We start from the raw sequence: 18,792 nt of genomic DNA, 5'->3' as shown, positions 1-18,792 counted from the left end.
AAAAAAGATTTCAAATGTTTGTTGGCTTTGTGTGAAAGGGAAAGGTGGAAAACAAGAGAGCACATAATAGCCCTTCAAAAAACGTACACACATATGACTGCCACTTGACTTCTTGACTCCAGACAGTGTTTGTAAAATCGCCAGTCATTGTTTTTTCCTCCAAAGAGAGGAAGGTCAGAGTATTGAATTGGGGATTTTCTAGGTGCTGCCTTCAATTCTTTGACTATAACTAACTAACTATGTGTTTATCTATTTCATTACATTACAGTTTCAGTTTAGAATTGATAAGCAGTGACCATTTTATTCACCTTTGAAATTAATTTTGAATTAAATTAGCACAACCCTTCAAAAGTTGAACTGGAATTTAAAAAGCAGGTCATGTTGTATTTTTGTCCTAATATTGTGTTGGAGTCCCCCTACAACAGGTTCTAAATACATCTAAGGTCAGAAAACTTTGTAGTTTACTCAGAATATACATTTAGTATTAGAATCATTTTGCAATGTTTTTAAAATGATCAGTTCAGTGCAGTTCTGAGTTTAAGGTCCGTAAACCCCTCCCTTCCATAAGCCTACTCTGCTCTGATTGGTCAGCTTGCCAATTCTATTGTGATTTGTTTTTTCCGAATACAATGAGTGTCGGAAATGAAACACTTATTACAAAACAATAAATGGTGGATATGTTACACTGTTAAAAAAAAAAGTTTCAACTTAAAAAAGTTAGTGTTTGTGCTGCCGTAAAATTTTACGTTTAGTCAACGTGAAATGTCAAGTTGTACTATGTGACAACTTGGATATTTGAGTTGAGTAAACTTAAAATTTTAAGGCAGCACGAACACTTACTAATTTAAGGTAAAACAACTTTTTTTTTTTACAGTGTAGCCGAGTGTTAATGTGACTATATGAAACAATACAATTTGTAAACCAAAATATGTCTACATTATTATTAGACAAAGTAATTAGAACAACGACAGTCTACATTAATCGACACATTCTTAGGAAATACTGTGTTCACAGCAAATTATCAGAACTATTTCAGTAAGCCGGTAATATCATGGTTTACCTGGAAACCTAAATCTGCACTAGGTAAACATCACATATTAGCACTAAAAACTTTTAGTTTAGATTTTGAGCGTTCAATTGAAAATGTACACATAACGTATTAATCATACTTATGGGTTGTGGTTCGAAAATGCTTGTTGGTCCAAATAAAGACGGTACAGACTTATCTTTCATGGACAAGTGTTTAGAGAATCCTGCTTTGAACTCACCAAGATTAGAGAAGCAGTCCTCTGTAAAATGACACACGCGACATTTTCTCAACATGATGTAAACCTGTTCCTGGAGATCTACCTTACTGCAGAGTTTAGTTTCAACCCTACTCAAACACACCCAAGTGCTCCTTCAGATCCTTATTAGTTGGTTCAGTTGTGTTTGATCAGGGTTGGATCTGAACTTTACAGGAACAGGGTTTGGGCACCCCTGATGTAAACACACTAACTAGCGGAAGTATTTGTGGGCAGGTCGGAGTGTTCATATTTCGCGGACAGGCGGGGATCATGCTAATGTGTTACCGAGTGATGTATATAGGTAACAGGCTAAAGATTCGAAAATATTACAACTTGTTAAGGTGGTTCAGAGTCGACTCTTTCTTTTGAGTGACGATATATTTATTTATCATGCACTTTTTTTATTAACAACTTTGTTGACTGTTTACATTAAAAACAATTTTTTTTATTTTTTTTGAAAACCCATATGACCTGCTCTTTAATTGACAGGATGACAGGACATAAAATAACACTAGTTTCAAGCATTTTAATTTTTGTCTTTAAATTACAGTTCATTTTTCTACTTTAAATTCAAATTCAATTTGCAATTCTGCAAAGCAATTCAAATTTCTCAAAAATGTAATTGGAATTTACGAGGCAAGTGCGTGCTTGTGAAAGGGAGAGCGCGAGTGGATGGTTTATAGTATGTGATTAGTAAAACTGAAAGTTTTGTCTCTTTCTTCCTGTGGTTTTTGGACTTTTTTCTTTTCTTTTCCCTGCTTGCTTTTTGCCTCATCTGCTCTGTGTACCTTACTTCATTAAGCATGTTCTGCATATGTAACGTTTATGTAATGTATTTTTATTTATTAAAATGATAATATCAATACATTTTATATTTTAGTTTTTTACAGTGACTACTTTTCTGCTTTACAGTGAGGGTACAGCCTAACCATACTGTGAGACAAGGAGACAGGTGTTGCTGTAGCATGCGTGTTTGCAAACATAGATGTGCATATGTGGTTTTTATCTGTGCGTATTGTGGCCTGTGCCTTGTCATTTTAGACCCCCTCAGAACCCCTGTATTTGTTTCTGTGGTTTAAGTGGAACTCATGTCTGTCTTTTTCCAACCACTTGCATTGCTTTTCACTCAGTGACCCCTTTTATTTTTTTTCTATTCTGCCTATTTTCCTGTAAATCACTCCCTGCGTGTTGCCGTGAAGAATTAACTTCACAAAGTTTGCACATTTGGCTTGGGTGTTGTCTGTGTTTCAGGACATGTTTTATTTGTTTTGGCCCTCAGTCATTACTGACATTTAGAGTGGGAAAATTAGATTTTGCAATGTGAAGACTCTGTATGTTGATTATACAGATTACAATGAAACGTAGAATCAAAAACATGATAATAAATGATATATGATTGATAGAATACAATGAGATGGGGCACTCAAACTTAAAAAAGGACAAAAAAAAGCACCAAAATGGCAATGAAAGTAGTTATATGATGACTTTTTATGAAGAAAAGTACACAATTAGTTATGTAAACCATTACGTTTTTTTTCTCTTCTGCCATAGCTTTTGAAAAATTGTTATTTGCCCTACTTTTATGATACATTTACTGTGCTGCAGTCAATAGTGGATGGACCATTGTGAACATTCAGTTGAATAGCTCCTTTCAAGTCAAGTCAAGAATCTCAAGTCATCCGGGTTTTAAACTACATTAGTGTGATGAAGTGATGACATAATTTACACTTTTGGGTAACTATCCCTTTAAGTGTTCCAATTAAACTTGAGTAGGACATGTACTGATTTGTAACCAGTTAAATATTTATTCTGGGTTTTCATAATGACTAGTTTTTTTCCAGTGATGTGGATAGCATAACTAAGCTGTGGCCGCAGTGGAAAACAGCTCTTCCAGAGGTGCTCTAGCTTGTGTGCTGTACGTTTAAAACACATTCTTAAACACACACACACATGTGGTTTCTATAATTAACTCTTGCACTGAAGTCACTCTGGAATTCTGTCCAATGGGTGGGTCTTCAAGTGCTGTTTCCTAAACTTGAAATGTGTTTGTGTGTGTGTGTGGTGTGTAAGTGTGCATATATAGCCTACCTTTAAAAAATTTGGGGTCTGTAAGATTTTTTAAATGTTTTTCAAAAAAGTGTTTTACGTTCAGCAAGGCTGCATTTATTTTTGATACAGTATAGTAATATTGAGAATAGACATGCAGCATTTATGACAGTTCTTAATCACTTTTTTTGGTCTTTACTGTCCCTTTTTATCAATTTAGTACATTCTTTCTTAATCTAAAAGCTAACTAAGCCCAGACTTTTGAATGGTTGTGTTTCAGTGTGTTCATAAACAATGTACCACAGTTGCATTTATCCATTAAAAACTCAAAATCAGGAAGTATTGGTGCTTTTGTACAAACAGAAAGTGCTTAAATATTGTTTTTGAATCACCATCATCATTAAGCAGTTCACACACTCTTCTTGAAAGGGAAATGGTTCTCAGACACATGTTTTGTTCTTTTTTTTTCAGAGAAATTATGATTAATCCTTGAAAAGAAAGAAGGGAAGCCATGTCATTCTTTGGCTTAGACTGTATGCGGAAGAAAGAAAAAGGTACACAACATACAGCTCTGACATTAGAACACTATCAAATCAAAGTCATTCATCACTCAAAAATAAATCTTGTCATTGTTTTATATAATTTGTCAGAAAACACAGTTCAGTCACTCTATATTTTCTTTTAGAGGTGGAGAGGAAAATCAGAGCAAATGACAGAGAATATAACTCATCCTTCAAATATGCTGTGAGTATAAAATCAGAAAATTGACAGAAATTCAAACCTACAAAATTGAGCATTTATGTCTTGTCTGTGACCCTGGACCTCAAAACCAGTCATAAGTAGCACGGGTGTATTTGTAGCAATAGCCAACAATACATTAAATGGGTCATAGTTATTGATTCTTTTATGCCAAAAATCATTAGGATAGTAAGTAAAGATCATGTTCCATGAAGATATTTTGTACATTTCTTATCGTAAATATATCAAAACGTAATTTTTAATTTGGAATATGCATTGCGAAGAACTTAATTTGGACAACTTTAAAGGTGATTTTCTCAATATCTAGATTTTCTGCACCCTTAGATTCCAGATTTTTAAATAGTTGTATGTCACCAAATATTGTCCTATACAAACATCACTGGAAAGCTTATTTATTCAGCTTTCAGGTGATGTATAATTCTAAACATTGACCCATATGACTGGTTTTGTGGTCCAGGTTCACATATGCATCAGTTTCCTCCTAACAGATTGCAGTTATTTTTAGAGACTTTTCTATCGAAGAACAAAAAAGCACACTTATTTGTCATTGTCTTTCATCACTTATCACTTAAATGGAAATGACAAAGCATTTGTAATCTTTAGACAAACCACATCGTAACCCGTGACATAATATCTGAGCAACACTATTGAATCATCTTTCCTCTTTTATCTTTTCCACCTGTAGACCAATTCCATCAAGACCTCCAAATACAATCCCTTCACTTTTCTGCCTCTCAACTTGTTTGAGCAGTTCCAGAGGATCGCAAATGCCTACTTCCTCTTCCTGCTCATCCTACAGGTGCGTAAAATCCAAGTCTACCAAGTAGAGCACTGGAAACAGGTTACCAGAGTGAGATGTTCACAATATTCTTTGATTAGTTTGTCAATCTATAAAATAAGTAAATGAATGAATAGGGATTTGGAAACAAAGTCTAAGTCAAAGGAAGTGAGATTCTTTGAGGATGTTTCCTCAATTTGATTTATTTGGTTTAGTCATGCATATTGCACACAATGTGATCATAACATGACACTAACTTCCCGTAGTAAGCCTACGCCCCACACATTCGAAATTGCTAAATACTTGCACAAGAATGACCGTCTCATGACCCAGTTAACTTTGTTAGCTTGCATTACTAGATTTGACTTTGAGAGAAGTCAGTTGGCGGCAGCCATTTTCGTTACACTCATGGGCGGCTATTACAGATGAAGGGGAAGACAGAAGTCTATGTAACTGTGAAAAATTACATGATCCATAAGAGACAATAATCATATCATAAATTGCATTTCGTAAGTTGAAATCACGTTGTCATATTGAGTGATACAACGTCTCCTATTTGTATATGTACAAGCCCAACCTCTCTGCCTCACAACTAGTATGTTGTTAGCATTGCTTTAATATGTGACCCTGGACTACATAACCAGTTGAAAGTAGCACAGGTATATTTGTAGCAATAGACAAAAATACATTGTATGGGTCAAAATTATTGATTTTTCTTTTTATGCCAAAAAGGATGTTACGTAAAGATCATGTTCCATGAAGATATTTTATAAATTTCCTACCGTAAATATATCAAAACTAGTAATATGCATTGCTAAGAACTTCATTTGGACACCTTTAAAATAGATTTTCTCAATATTTAGATTTTTTTGCAACCTCAGATTCCAGATTTTCAAATAGTTGTATCTCAGCCATTGTCTTATCCTAACAAACCATACATTAATAGAAGCTTGTTTATTCAGCTTTCAGATGATGTATAAATCTCAATTTCAAAAAAATATTACCCTTATGACGTGGTTCAGGGTCACATATATTGTTTCCACATTTGAAACACATTAGCATTTTTTGTCTGTGTTATAGGTTATTCCTGCTATTTCTTCCCTGTCCTGGTTCACCACAGTCGTCCCTCTAGTCTTAGTATTATCAGTGACTGCAGCCAAAGACGCCATTGATGATATTGTAAGTACACACATGTGACTGTATACAACAAACTGAAGATCTATTCATACTTTGTTCATATTTCTTCTTTTTTTCCCCTCTTGAGAGGAAACAACAAGATCTGACTGCGATTAGACCGTTTTCCCCAAATTATTGCAGAAGCCTTTAAAGGGACAGTCCACTCAAAAATGAAAATTCGTTCCAAACCTGTATGACTTTCTTTCCTCAGCTAAACACAAAAGAAGACTTTTATTGTGTTGTTTGTTTATTCTCAGAAACTGTTTAACTATCACTTTTCGTTCTATAAATATCTTCTAGTGTCTTTCACAGAAGACATATTAGCTGCGTCTCATTTCAGCATTGAAGGCTGCAAATGCGTCACCGGGGCAGTCTCATTTAAGAAAAGTAACCATTAAATTGCAAAGTAAAAAAGAAATTACAGTATTTTACATCTCACAAGGAATAACAGTCAATTTATGGTTACTTTTCTCAAATAAGACATCCTTGATGACGTATGCAGCCTACAAATGCGACCTCCGGATGACGCAGCCTTCAAATGAGACACAGCTAAAGTCATGCAGGTTTGGAACGACATGAGGGTGAGGAAATGATGACAGAATTTTCCTTTTTGGGTTTGCCTGCTGTGTTTAGAAACAGCTAAGACCACATGATGAAGAGAAAATATCAACAGTGCAACATTTCGTTGATTGTTATATGCTGTGTATTACTGGATAGCCTTGCCCACTTTGACATCCCATTAGTGCATTAAGTAGTCTTCGTAACTATTGCATTGCACCTGGTAAGGAGTATGAATTGCTTGAGTATTTTTAAAAACAGGCGACACTGTGGGACCCCTATTCATTTTTTCTGTCCCCATGTTATCCAGAGGATCTCCAGACTTTCTGCCAGAACCCAAATTGAGCTAGCTCTGGTTTTCCCATGCTCTAGTTGTGAGTCTTATGGAAACAAATGACATTTAGTTAAAGAGACTGGCAGCTTTTGCTACAATACTAAGTCTACGTCTAATTTAAATGCCCTTTACTTTGGCACACAGGCCATTTCAAGCCAACTTTCCTCTGAGCAGCAGAAAATCGTAAAGCAAAAGGTTACGGATCTAAAATTTGTCAGCGGTGGACTGGAAAATTTGATACCGTCAACAGAAGCAACCTCACCCTCAACAGGAATACAATAGTCCTTATGTTCCTGCTGAGGGGAGTGGACGAGGGATTACACTATTAGGGAATTACACTCCTCACTCCTCATCTGCTCTTTCTCTCTTCTCCAAAATCTGAGATGACCTGGTTTCTGGATGTAGAAGGTCTTGGCATTTAAAGACCTTGAATTGGATTTTCTTCTGTTTTCAAAAATTCTTTCAGCCCATGAGGGCTTTTCTTAACTTTCATTAAATTTCCAACATGATTTTTCTTTTTTCTCTTTTTTTTCCTCTGACAGAATCGCCACAGAAGTGACAGGAAGGTTAATAACCGTAAAGTGAATGTGCTCATCAATGGAAAGTGAGTGACTGTCAAATGTTGTTTGTCACTTTTTTGCAGTCTTGTTGTCTATACGCCTTTTTCATACAAGAATTTCACATGACATCAAATGCAGTAAGAGCTATTGTAGGTTCAGTAGTTTGCCACCAGGAAGTTATAGTGTATTTACATAGTATAGTGTATATATACAGTTGAAGTCAAAAGTTTACATACACCTTGCAGAATCTGCTAAATGTTTTTTATTTAGTACTAACTTGAATAAGATATTTCACATAAAAGACATTTACATATAGTCCACAAGAGAAAATAATTTATAAAAATAGCCCTGTTCAAAAGTTTACACACACTTGATTCTTAATACCGTGTTACCTGAATGATCCACAGCTGTTTTTTTTTTTTTTTTTGTATTGATTGTCTCTTGTTTGTCCTGAACCAACAATGACTGTATGATTTTGAGATCCATATTTTAATATAGAGGGACTCATATGCAAATATTACAAAAGGTTCAAACACTCAATGATGTTCCAGAAGGAAAAATGCTGCGTTAAGAGCCAGGTGTGTAAACTTTTTAACAGTATGAAAATGTGTGCATTTTTCTTATTTTGCCCAAATGAAATATTTATTTTCATGTTGTACTGCCATTCAGAAGCTACAAAAGATACTTAGATGTTTCCCGGAAGACAAAATAAGATTAATTTACCCCAATCTTCAAATTAAAAAAGTTTTCACCCCCGCTCTTAATGCATTATGTTTCCTTCTGGAGCATCAGTGAGCATTTAAACCTTCCGTAATAGTTGCATATGAGTCCCTCAGTTGTCCTCAGTGTGAAAAGATGCATCTCAATATTTGGATCTTTCATTTAACAACACAGTATTAAGAATCAACTGCATGTAAACTTTTGAACAGGGTCATTTTTATAATTACAACATAATTATTCTCTCTTGTAGACTGTATGTAAACATATTTAATGTGAAATATTTCACTCAGGTCAGTACTAAATAAAAAATAACATGCATTTTGTATGATCGCTCTTATTTTGGTAAAATAATTAACATTTAGCAGATTCTGCAAGGTGTATGTAAACTTCTGACCTCCTGAGTGCCATCAATGGTTTCATAAAATTGTATCTATTAAGCTGACATTAGTTGCATTTATATTATTTATATTATATATTTTATCATATTTTGTTCAGCTAATGCACATGTACTTTCTAGAGAAAGAGAGAGAGAGAGAGAGAGAAAAGGCCTATTTAACTGGAAGTTGGGATTTTCTGTGTGTTCTTCTCATACTGTCTCTGGTTTAACCTGGAATGCTTTGAATTTTTAACTAACTACAAAACAAACACATCAATCACAACAGGATGCAGCTGTAGATGCATCAAAAGGTTCTTCCTGTTGGTCTGACCTGTTCTTGTGTATTTAGACTACAAACACACACACAAAAATGAATGGCTGCTTGAATAATGCCTCAGATTTCTATTCTATGCTGTCAGTTTTTAAAATAGTTTCCTGGTGGTCCCTCATCATATTTAACAAACAGTCAGTAACAAACTCCGCAAGAATATGCATTTACAATTTATGATTAGTTAAATGGCAACATATGACCCACACACCCTGAGTGTTGTAACTAAAAATTATGTGGTTTATGTGGTAGACAATAATTTTCTTGTCTGTCTTTCATAATAGACTGATAAGTGACAAATGGATGAATGTGCAAGTGGGAGACATCATAAAGTTGGAGAACAACCAGTTTGTCACAGTAATGCATTTTACAGATTTAGATTTAAATTACATTTACCTGTATGTACCTTTAAACTTCATATCTTTACTTAAAGATTTAGGATCAGATTTAAAGTAATGTTGAATTAACATCACCTTGTCTCTCTGTATTCTCCTCACAGGCGGATGTGCTCCTGTTGTCCAGCAGCGAACCTCTCAACCTAGTGTACATAGAGACTGCAGAGCTGGATGGGTGAGTACAAGAAACACACAAAAAAAAACAGGGATTGCTTTTTATGTATGTGCAGCTATAATAAATAGATTTCTGTTGTTTTTATGAAGCTCAAATATCTCATGTGATGTACACAATGAATCCTGTGTTTTTTATGTTTAAAAATAGGGTTCGTTTTGGCCTGATTTCATGTTTTCTTTGACACACAGAGAAACCAACCTGAAGGTTAAACAGGCTCTGACGATAACAGGAGACATGGGAGACAATTTAGAGGCTTTGGCTGCGTTCAATGGTGAGTAGAATTCCTTGTTCTAGTTAAAGGGATAGTTCACCAAAATGAAAATTCTGTTATCATTTACTTGCCATCAAGTTATTCCAAACCTGTAAGAGTTTCTGTTGAGCAAAAGAATATTAAATAATGTTGGTAACTGAACAGTTGATGATACACTGCCATTCATCAGAAAAAAAGAATTATCTTCTGCTCATCAAGGCTGCATTTATTTGATCAAAAATACAGAAAAAACTGTAATATTGTGAAATATTATTGCAGTCTAAATGAACAGTTTCCTATTTTAATATATTTCAAAATATAATTTATTCCTGTGATGCAAAGCTGAGTTTTTATCAGCTATTACTGCAGTCTTCAGTGTCACATTATCCTTCAGATATGATTCTAATTTGCTGATTTATTGCTTTTACTATCAATGTTGCAGTAGTTGTGCTGCTTAATATTTTTTTGGAAACTACTTTTCAGGATTCTTTGAGTAAAAAGTTTTAAAAAACATATGCATTTATTCAAAATAGCAAAGGCTTACATTGTCAGAAAATACTTTTTATCAATTTAACACATTCTTGCTGAATAAAAGTATTAATTCCGTTCAAAAAAAGAAAGAATAGAAATGTACTGACCACAAACTTTTAAATGGTAGTTTATATTGTTACAAACGATTTTAGCTACACAACTGTTTTCAACATTGATAATAAATCAGGATAACAGAATGGTTTCTGAAGGGTCATGTGACACTGAAGACTGGAGTAATGTATTTACACCGTCCCTATTGATATTAATTTCGTAAGTCTTTACTAGTTAATAATTAAAGGAAGGAACTTGAGTGAGTGATGTGCTACCATTTTTAAATCTTTTTTTTTTTTTTTACTTGACTTGGAAAATAGTAACCGTTAGGAATCTCAACTCTTTTACTAGACAAGATGAAATTGAGAACAAACTGAGACGTTTTATTAACGTCGACGTTTAATTTCTCCCGCTTCTCCAATTTTGCTCCTGAGCAAAACCCCAGCTCACATCATCTCTAGAGTTTCAAAAGAGAACAACAGTCTCATTGTGTGCTCAGATTATATTAAAGTCTACTCCCATTGGTCAAAACATAAAAATTTGTCCAAGACCAAATTATCCAAGCTGTGCAATCTACAAAGCATTAACTTACATAAAAAGTATCTGAAAACTCCTATATCTTCTCAGCATCTAAGTCTTCTGAATTTCTGAGTAATAACATTTTCCTGGTCTTCTCTGTGTTTTATTCAGGGGAGGTGTGCTGTGAGCCTCCTAACAACCGCCTGGATCGCTTTACAGGCACGTTGACGTTCGGCACGCAGAAATACTCGCTGGATAACGAGCGTGTCCTGCTCAGAGGCTGCACGCTCAGAAACACTGACTGGTGTTTTGGCCTGGTGCTGTTTGCAGGTAATAAATTCAGGCAGATGTGTGGTGTGTGCTCTGGAGCTGTCTGGTGTCCCAGTTCAATCCCTCTTTTATTACTAGAGAGAATGTGTCTGGTGTATGTTTTTGAGGGTGTAAAATGGTTTCCTAGTCAATAGACTATACAAAAACTGACTCTTGAATAAATAACATACTGGATTTATGATTGAAATCATTATAGTGAAATCATTGAAGTGCTGTGGTTCATATATATGTTATGTCTTCAGGCCCAGAGACTAAACTGATGCAGAACTGTGGGAAAAGCACCTTTAAGAGGACAAGTATCGATCGACTCATGAATGTACTAGTGCTCTTTGTAAGTTAAATGCTAATTTACAGCTCTTTCACTTGAAGATTTGCTCCTTTATATTTGTGTGTGTGTATATGAGCACTTACACACACAAAACTCCAGAAGGTTTTTAGGGATTTGTTCATATATAATTTGATTTTCGTTATACAACATTTTATTCCACAAAAAAATGTGTAAAAATTAAACAAGAATTTTGAAACTGACTTCATCCAGTGATTTGATTTTTATACTAGAAATATGTGCAAATTAGCGCATATTTCATTAAATAATGCCTCATTTGCATATTAAAACGTACATTTTAGAAAACTTGTAATACAAAATATGTTTGCAATTATCAAAGCAATCAATCTACTGAGTAAGTAAGTTGATAACTATTTGTTTAATTGCAGTGTCTTGCCTTAATCTCTAAAAAATGGAGTAAAGGCTGCTGAAAATTAAGATTTGCTATCACAAAAATTATTTTAAATTGTAATGACTGTACAATCATAATAAATGCAGCCTATATACTGTAAGCATAGGAGACTTCTTTCAAATCAGAATGAAAAATCTGACCGACCATAAACTTTGAAACAGTAGTGTGTATAAACAATAAATGTTTACAGAAAAAAGGATTGAGCGAATAAATAATAAAAAAACAATATAATATTAAATGTAGTTTGTTAGTATGTAAGGAGAAGGTTGGTCACTACAAGTTACTAAAACTAAAGTTTGATCTGTTGTGTTTTCTTTGTAGATTTTTGGGCTTCTGGCTTTGATGTGTATTATTCTGGCTGTGGGGAATGGGATTTGGGAAAACCATGCAGGGTCAAAGTTCAATGCCTTTCTTCCACGAGAAGAGAACATTGCGTTTTCAGCGTTCCTCACCTTTTGGTCCTACATTATAATCCTCAACACTGTGGTGCCCATTTCACTATATGTCAGGTAGAGCGTGTTCATGTCCTGCATACTTGTTCTTGTTTGTTTTCTGTAAAAATTAAATGAAAATGAAGAAATGATGTAAGATGCAGAAATATTCCACTCTATTTCTAGGTATCTTTTGCCCTTTTGGCTGTAATACTGCTGTAACTTTTCATTTAGAAACCTTTGACTCAAATTGTCATCCTGATGATGCAAAAACGTTTGCGTTAATTAAAAAAAGGAATGCAATTATCATTCTTTGTGTTTATATTGCAGTATGGAAGTGATTCGGTTGGGTAACAGTTACTATATCAACTGGGACAGGAACATGTATTACGCACGAAGTGACACGCCAGCTGAGGCTCGAACCACAACTCTCAACGAAGAGCTTGGTCAGATCAAATACGTCTTCTCTGACAAAACCGGCACGCTCACCCAGAACATCATGACCTTCAACAAATGCTCCATTAATGGGAAATCTTACGGTCAGAACCAATCCCACATGCATTGCACCAGTTGTTATATTTATAGGCCTATATTATTTCAAAAGATTGCCAATACAGTCATCCCAAGACGTTAAACTCCCCTGCTGCGATCAAACAGCCAGATACTGTTTGAACTTAAAAGCGTGTTTTCTCTGCCCCACAGGAGATGTTATTGACAACTACAGTGGACAGAGGCTGGAGATCACAGAGGTGAGAAACAAAGTCTCAAACAATCACAAGGGATTTTCATGAGTATGCTGGGTTAATAAGTTTGAGTTTGTGATAGGAAATGACACCAGTGGATTTCTCCTTTAACCGGCTTGCGGACCCAAAATTCCTCTTTTATGATCATAGTCTGGTAGAGGCTGTAAAGCTGGAGCTTCCAGACGTTCATGCTTTCTTCAGATTACTCGCTCTCTGTCACACTGTCATGGCAGAGGAAAAAAAGGAAGGTGAGTGATTATGTAAAACATTCGTTTTCTTTTTACTGTACAGTATGGGTTCATTAAAGCATGCGTTTTTTATATATACATTTTCATCTGTAGGTAATCTGGTATACCAGGCCCAGTCTCCGGATGAGGGCGCCCTGGTCACGGCTGCGCGTAATTTCGGCTTTGTGTTCCGCTCACGAAGCCCTGAAACAGTGACAATAGACGAGATGGGGATTCAGAGGAGCTATGAGCTGCTAGCCATTCTGGACTTTAACAATGTGCGAAAAAGGATGTCTGTAATTGGTATGCTCACTAGTTATTGAACAAATAGCTCACCCTGAAAAGAGAATTTGCTGAAAACTTACTTACCCTCAGGCCATCCAAGATATAAATCAGTTTGTTTCTTAAGCATTATATCATTTGCTCACCAATGGATCCTCTGGAGTGAATGGGTGCCGTCAGAATGAGAGTTCAAACTGCTGATAAAAAACATCACAACAATCCGACATTACTCTGGTACATCAATTATTGTCATGATAAGTGAAAAGCTATGTTTGTAATAACCAGAATCATCGTTAAGATTTTTTTACTTAATTCATTGCTTCTGTTAAAAATTTGTAATCCTCTATCAAATAATATTGCTTTCTTCAGTGAATCAGGAGAGAAATATGCACATACCAAGCACTGTTTAGAAGTGAACGTCATTCTAAACAAACATATCAGTGATTTTGATGTGATAAGACAACATGGGATTGCCTTTTTCACTAGAGAAATTGTTATTATAGATTATATATGAAATGTTATATATACAATATTGAATATGCATCTTTTCGTGTCACATGGCATTGGAGTCATGTTGATCTGCAAATTGGTAAGCAAGCACTGTAAAGCTAAATCTCTTCAAATCTGTTTAGATGAAGAAACTAACTTATCTATTTCTTGGATGGCCTAATGGTGAGTAAATACTGACCAAATTTTAATTTGGGGTGAACTGTTGCTTTAAGGAGGCTCCATGGCTTTTCTCATAGTGTGTATTTGTGTGTGTTAAATCTGGATTTTTTTCTTTCAGTTCGTAATCCAGAAGGCAAACTCTCCCTGTACTGTAAAGGAGCAGACACCATTGTATATGAGAGACTACATCCCTCCTGTAGCGAACTGATGAAGGTCACCACAGAGCACCTCAATGTAAGTCAACACCAGAGGGCTCTAGTGAGACTACAAAGAAAATATTTGTTTATCTTTCTCAGTTTCTCATGCTATCTCACACACTTTAAACAATATAGCTTTGTTCTAAAACCTTGTAAGCTGTCTCTGTCTACATAGGCAGTAAACAAATTATTTCTTGGTTAAAATAGAACATCAGAAGTAGGTGTTCTCCACAGAAATGTGCAGATTTCTTTACAACTGGAATGCCTGTTATTCACTGATTTAATTATACTTTAAATCATGCCCAATAACTATATATTTGTCTCTGCACTCTCTCACAATTTTTACCTGTCTCTGTAGGAGTTTGCTGGTGAGGGGTTGAGAACTCTTGTTCTAGCATATAAGGATTTGGATGAAGAATATTTTGCAGAGTGGAAACAGCGCCACCATGAGTCCAGTGTGGCCCTGGAAGACCGTGAGGAGAAACTGGAGAAGCTATATGAGGAGATAGAAAAAGACATGATGGTATAAACAAAACACACACACAAAAGCACAATTAGAGATTATAGTCTTTATGTTGGCTGCTCTGTTTAATTTGCCCTAAATGTTTGCTATTTTTTAAAAATATGAAGCTAAAGTGTTTTTGTGGTATCATTTTTGTTTAGTTGATTGGAGCTACAGCCATAGAGGATAAACTTCAGGATGGAGTCGCTCAGACCATTGAACAGCTGGCCAAAGCAGAAATCAAAATCTGGGTGCTCACTGGTGACAAACAAGGTGCTTCATTATTTAATTAGAAAATTCAGCCATTTCTTCATGCTATTTGTGACCCGTTTTCACATCCCCAGTGTTATTTGAAAAATTGGTATATCTGATCACTCTAAAGTAAACCTGATTTGCATTGCTTATATTCTAACTCATTTTCTGTGTTGCGCATCTTATGCTACGAGGCAGAAATAAAGCCATTAAGCAACACAATCTGTTCCCAAAGACTATTTTTGTATTTGAACTCGAACTTCAGTGTTTCACATTATGAAAGTGCAATGATTTAATTATGTAACATAATGAAGTCAGTGCTTGTGTCATTTATAAACATTATGTAATGTACTGATTACCCTCCATTTGTGTGTGTGTTTGTGCGCTCTTGTGTGTTCATGGTTGGCAAGTTTGTTAATTAAGTTCCTTTAATGATCAATTACCAAATGGCCCTCTAAAAACTTTCTGGTTTCTTGTACTGTCTGTCTTTTTCTAACAGAGACCGCTGAGAACATTGGCTATTCGTGTAACCTGCTGAGGGAGGAGATGAATGACGTGTTTGTTGTTAGAGCTAACTCACCAGAAGAGGTCAGACAGGAGCTGAGGTAATATATCTTATGCAGATGACATAATATTTGTCATATTTTGAGGTCTAAACACATAGGCGATGACAAAATTCCTTATTTGGGTGGGTGTCCACAAAATGGGCGTTTTATAGGGAAATTTTAATGATGTCATTTAAATTGCATATGCAACATTTAGCTTGTGTTTTTTTTCTGCTATTGTTTTTAGACTTTTATGTGCTTCTACAGAATTTCTGTTGTGTTTATTGGAGGTTCAAGCGCATAACGCTGAAACCCTATTGTGATTGTTAGAATGGCCAAGGATCAGCAATCTCCAGATAAAACTGATTGTGCAGACCAAACCGTAAGTCGTAGAGACTTGAAACTTAAAGGGATGGTTGTACTCACACCACCAACAAGGTCACCAAGACTCGCCCCAATCGGCCTGTCGGGGGCGCTACAGCGATCAAAAGTACGAAATCGCTCATAACCCCTAAACCATCAGTCGCAGGCTCAAGTGTCTTATGTTGTTGGAATCCTTGGCACTCCGGACAAAATTCATACCTCAGATTCGATCTTGAGCCTGGCGAAATTTGGGGTATTTTGGATTTTTTGAAAAACCTAAATTTGCTAACTAGTCCTAGGTTTTTCACCCGATCGGAACCAAACCAGTGCAGAAAAATTATCTGAAGAGTGAATATCAACAATTATTTAAATAAAGTCGAACTTTCAACTCACTGTTGCAAAGGGAAGCCAAAACGTTTAAAAGGGGTGGGTCCACTTTTAGTAAAATGCCTATAACTCCTGAACAGAAAGAGATATCTTTGCCAAACTCAGACTACTTATGTGAGAGCTCAATCTGAGGTCACAGGAAAAAAGTTGTGGAGCTTGGCCACTTGTCTTGGTGGCGCTATAAGAGGGGGAAAAACTAAAAATGGCTATATCTACACTAAAACTAAAACGTGTCTATAAGGACATTTGCGTATCTCAAAAAACATGGCTGACATTCATGGCCGGTGAAGTTTGAGCACCCATTAGACAAGGTTAACCAAGGGTGATTGAACGAAACTCGGTGGGTCTGTTTGACAATTTGAAAGAAATCGACCACTAGAGGGCGATATCGTACTTTTCAAGGCCGTAAACGATTGAACCGTTGCACGGCTTTTCGCACATACACACAATATTCATATAATTTGATAGAACTCCTCATTCCGGACAACTTTGCCTCTAGAAACACTGCTGTCAAATCGCTTTTTAAATGAATGAGAAGATGTAAAAAAATTAAATAAAAAATACTTTTGCGAATCAGTCCTAGTTTTTTTGCTCAGTCTGGAAAAAACACTGTAGTACAATTTTCTGGACTCTCTAGGTCGATAATTATCAAAACAAAAGATGACATTTACCCTTTGGGACCTATAATGGGGTAATTTAGAAAAGGGGCCTGTCCAAATGTACCCCAAATCCTACAAAACCTAAAGTAAAACTCGAAACTTTACGAAAACTGGTGAGCACATGCAACAGGTATTTCTAAATAAGCATGCAAAGTTTTAAGGAGATAGGACTACAGCTGGCGCTATAATAGTCATAAACAGTGTTGGGTAAGTTACTTTAAAAAAGTAATTAATTACTAATTACTAATTACTTTATCAATTTTGTATTTAAAATACTTATCTAATTACTGTGTCTAAAAAGTAACTTAAATACTCAATAAGTAATTTAACTAAATACTTCTTAAAATCCCTATAAACCTTGAGTGGACAAAAAATAGAAATTAAACTCTTTAAATAATAGATAATTAAATAAAACATGAGTCAAACATTAAATAGTTTAGCATTTTAGCTTTGTTAATAATCTATATTACATTCTATGAAAACATTCTATAATAATAAACTTTTTTGTAAGAAATGTAACCTTCTTTCGGTAAGAAACACAATTCCAGAATAACAAAATATATATATTATTCTTAAGAAACTTAAGAAAAGTTAAAAATGACATGTATCAACCTGTAAACGTGAAAATTAATTTAAAACAATGAGTTCAATAAATGTTTTACTTTATTTAAACAAATTTAAAATGTTATTTAGAATTTCAAGGAGCTTTTATAATACTATCCAATATTTTAATATTTAAAACATTTTAATGACCATTTTTGTAATCATGTCATGTGTTTCCACAAAGTGAACTGTAACCTTGCTCATTCAGACACTTTTCTGCGCTACCGAAGTAAAATCAAGTTTTGCCTGTTTAGCAGGAGTTGCCGCAGTTTTATCCGTCGAATATGAAGGATCACACAGAAGTGTTCGTCTATGCTGCCGTGTCAGGTGCTTGAGTACTCGTGCTATTGACAGCGCAGCGGCCGATAGTTTTTTCTCCCCATGACATAGCTTACATATTACTGTAATGTTCTTGTCTGCTTGTTTCAGAAAACTGAAGTAATGGGCATATTTCCATTTCGCAAAACAGCCACTCGCTTCAGCCGAGTCCAACATCCCCTTTAAGAATACCATAGGAGTATGCAGCAAACTTGCGCGAAATCACGTGCACCTGCACTTCAAGGATTTTAAAGCGGCAGAGTTTACTTTCACATTTATGCCGAGAACACACTACACGATTGTCATGCCGATTATGAATGGAATTTGGTCTTGATCACAGATCGTGCCTAGTCGGGCATAGTCTGTTCCAGTCGGGCTCAGTCGCTGTTTGTAGTCGTCACAAAAAATCGCATAGTGTGTGGTGTCTAAAGATAATAATCTTAGAATTCAAGAGCCAGTCGTTTTCACTAAGATTTTTTTAAACATGTTTAATATTTGCGACTGACACCAGCGATTTTATGAAGCTATGCGGTGGAGATGCGTTCACTGTCAAACATCATTCTGCATTAATTAGGTAATTTTGTCAAAAAAAAAATGTTCTTGATTACAAGAAAAATACAGATTGGTCTTGATGTAATTTATTTCGCCTTTCTTTTAATTCATAACTTAAGGCTATACAGATTTAAATAGTTTCGTTTTCAAAAG

At 35.3% G+C, this 18,792-nt stretch overlaps 1 protein-coding gene across 1 annotated transcript in view; it reads left to right on the top strand.

Annotated features, from left to right (window-relative positions):
• atp8b5a (ATPase phospholipid transporting 8B5a) overlaps positions 1–18,792 on the top strand; it is a 40,751-nt gene that overhangs the window by 9,277 nt on the left and 12,682 nt on the right. Inside the window, exons 2-20 of the mRNA XM_073840564.1 lie at positions 3,804–3,886; positions 4,018–4,076; positions 4,777–4,890; positions 5,950–6,048; positions 7,480–7,541; positions 9,206–9,278; positions 9,421–9,491; positions 9,680–9,762; positions 11,014–11,172; positions 11,415–11,503; positions 12,231–12,418; positions 12,671–12,879; positions 13,043–13,089; positions 13,166–13,331; positions 13,425–13,613; positions 14,380–14,495; positions 14,817–14,981; positions 15,122–15,233; positions 15,712–15,817. Of these exons, the coding sequence (XP_073696665.1) occupies positions 3,844–3,886; positions 4,018–4,076; positions 4,777–4,890; positions 5,950–6,048; positions 7,480–7,541; positions 9,206–9,278; positions 9,421–9,491; positions 9,680–9,762; positions 11,014–11,172; positions 11,415–11,503; positions 12,231–12,418; positions 12,671–12,879; positions 13,043–13,089; positions 13,166–13,331; positions 13,425–13,613; positions 14,380–14,495; positions 14,817–14,981; positions 15,122–15,233; positions 15,712–15,817 (2,150 nt within the window). The 5' untranslated portion in view covers positions 3,804–3,843. The remainder of the gene's footprint in view (positions 1–3,803; positions 3,887–4,017; positions 4,077–4,776; positions 4,891–5,949; positions 6,049–7,479; positions 7,542–9,205; positions 9,279–9,420; positions 9,492–9,679; positions 9,763–11,013; positions 11,173–11,414; positions 11,504–12,230; positions 12,419–12,670; positions 12,880–13,042; positions 13,090–13,165; positions 13,332–13,424; positions 13,614–14,379; positions 14,496–14,816; positions 14,982–15,121; positions 15,234–15,711; positions 15,818–18,792) is intronic.

The sequence above is a fragment of the Garra rufa genome, chromosome 5 (genome assembly GCF_049309525.1).
Source record: "Garra rufa chromosome 5, GarRuf1.0, whole genome shotgun sequence".
NCBI classification, from domain to species: domain Eukaryota; kingdom Metazoa; phylum Chordata; class Actinopteri; order Cypriniformes; family Cyprinidae; genus Garra; species Garra rufa.
This window is presented reverse-complemented; position numbering and strand designations above follow the sequence as displayed.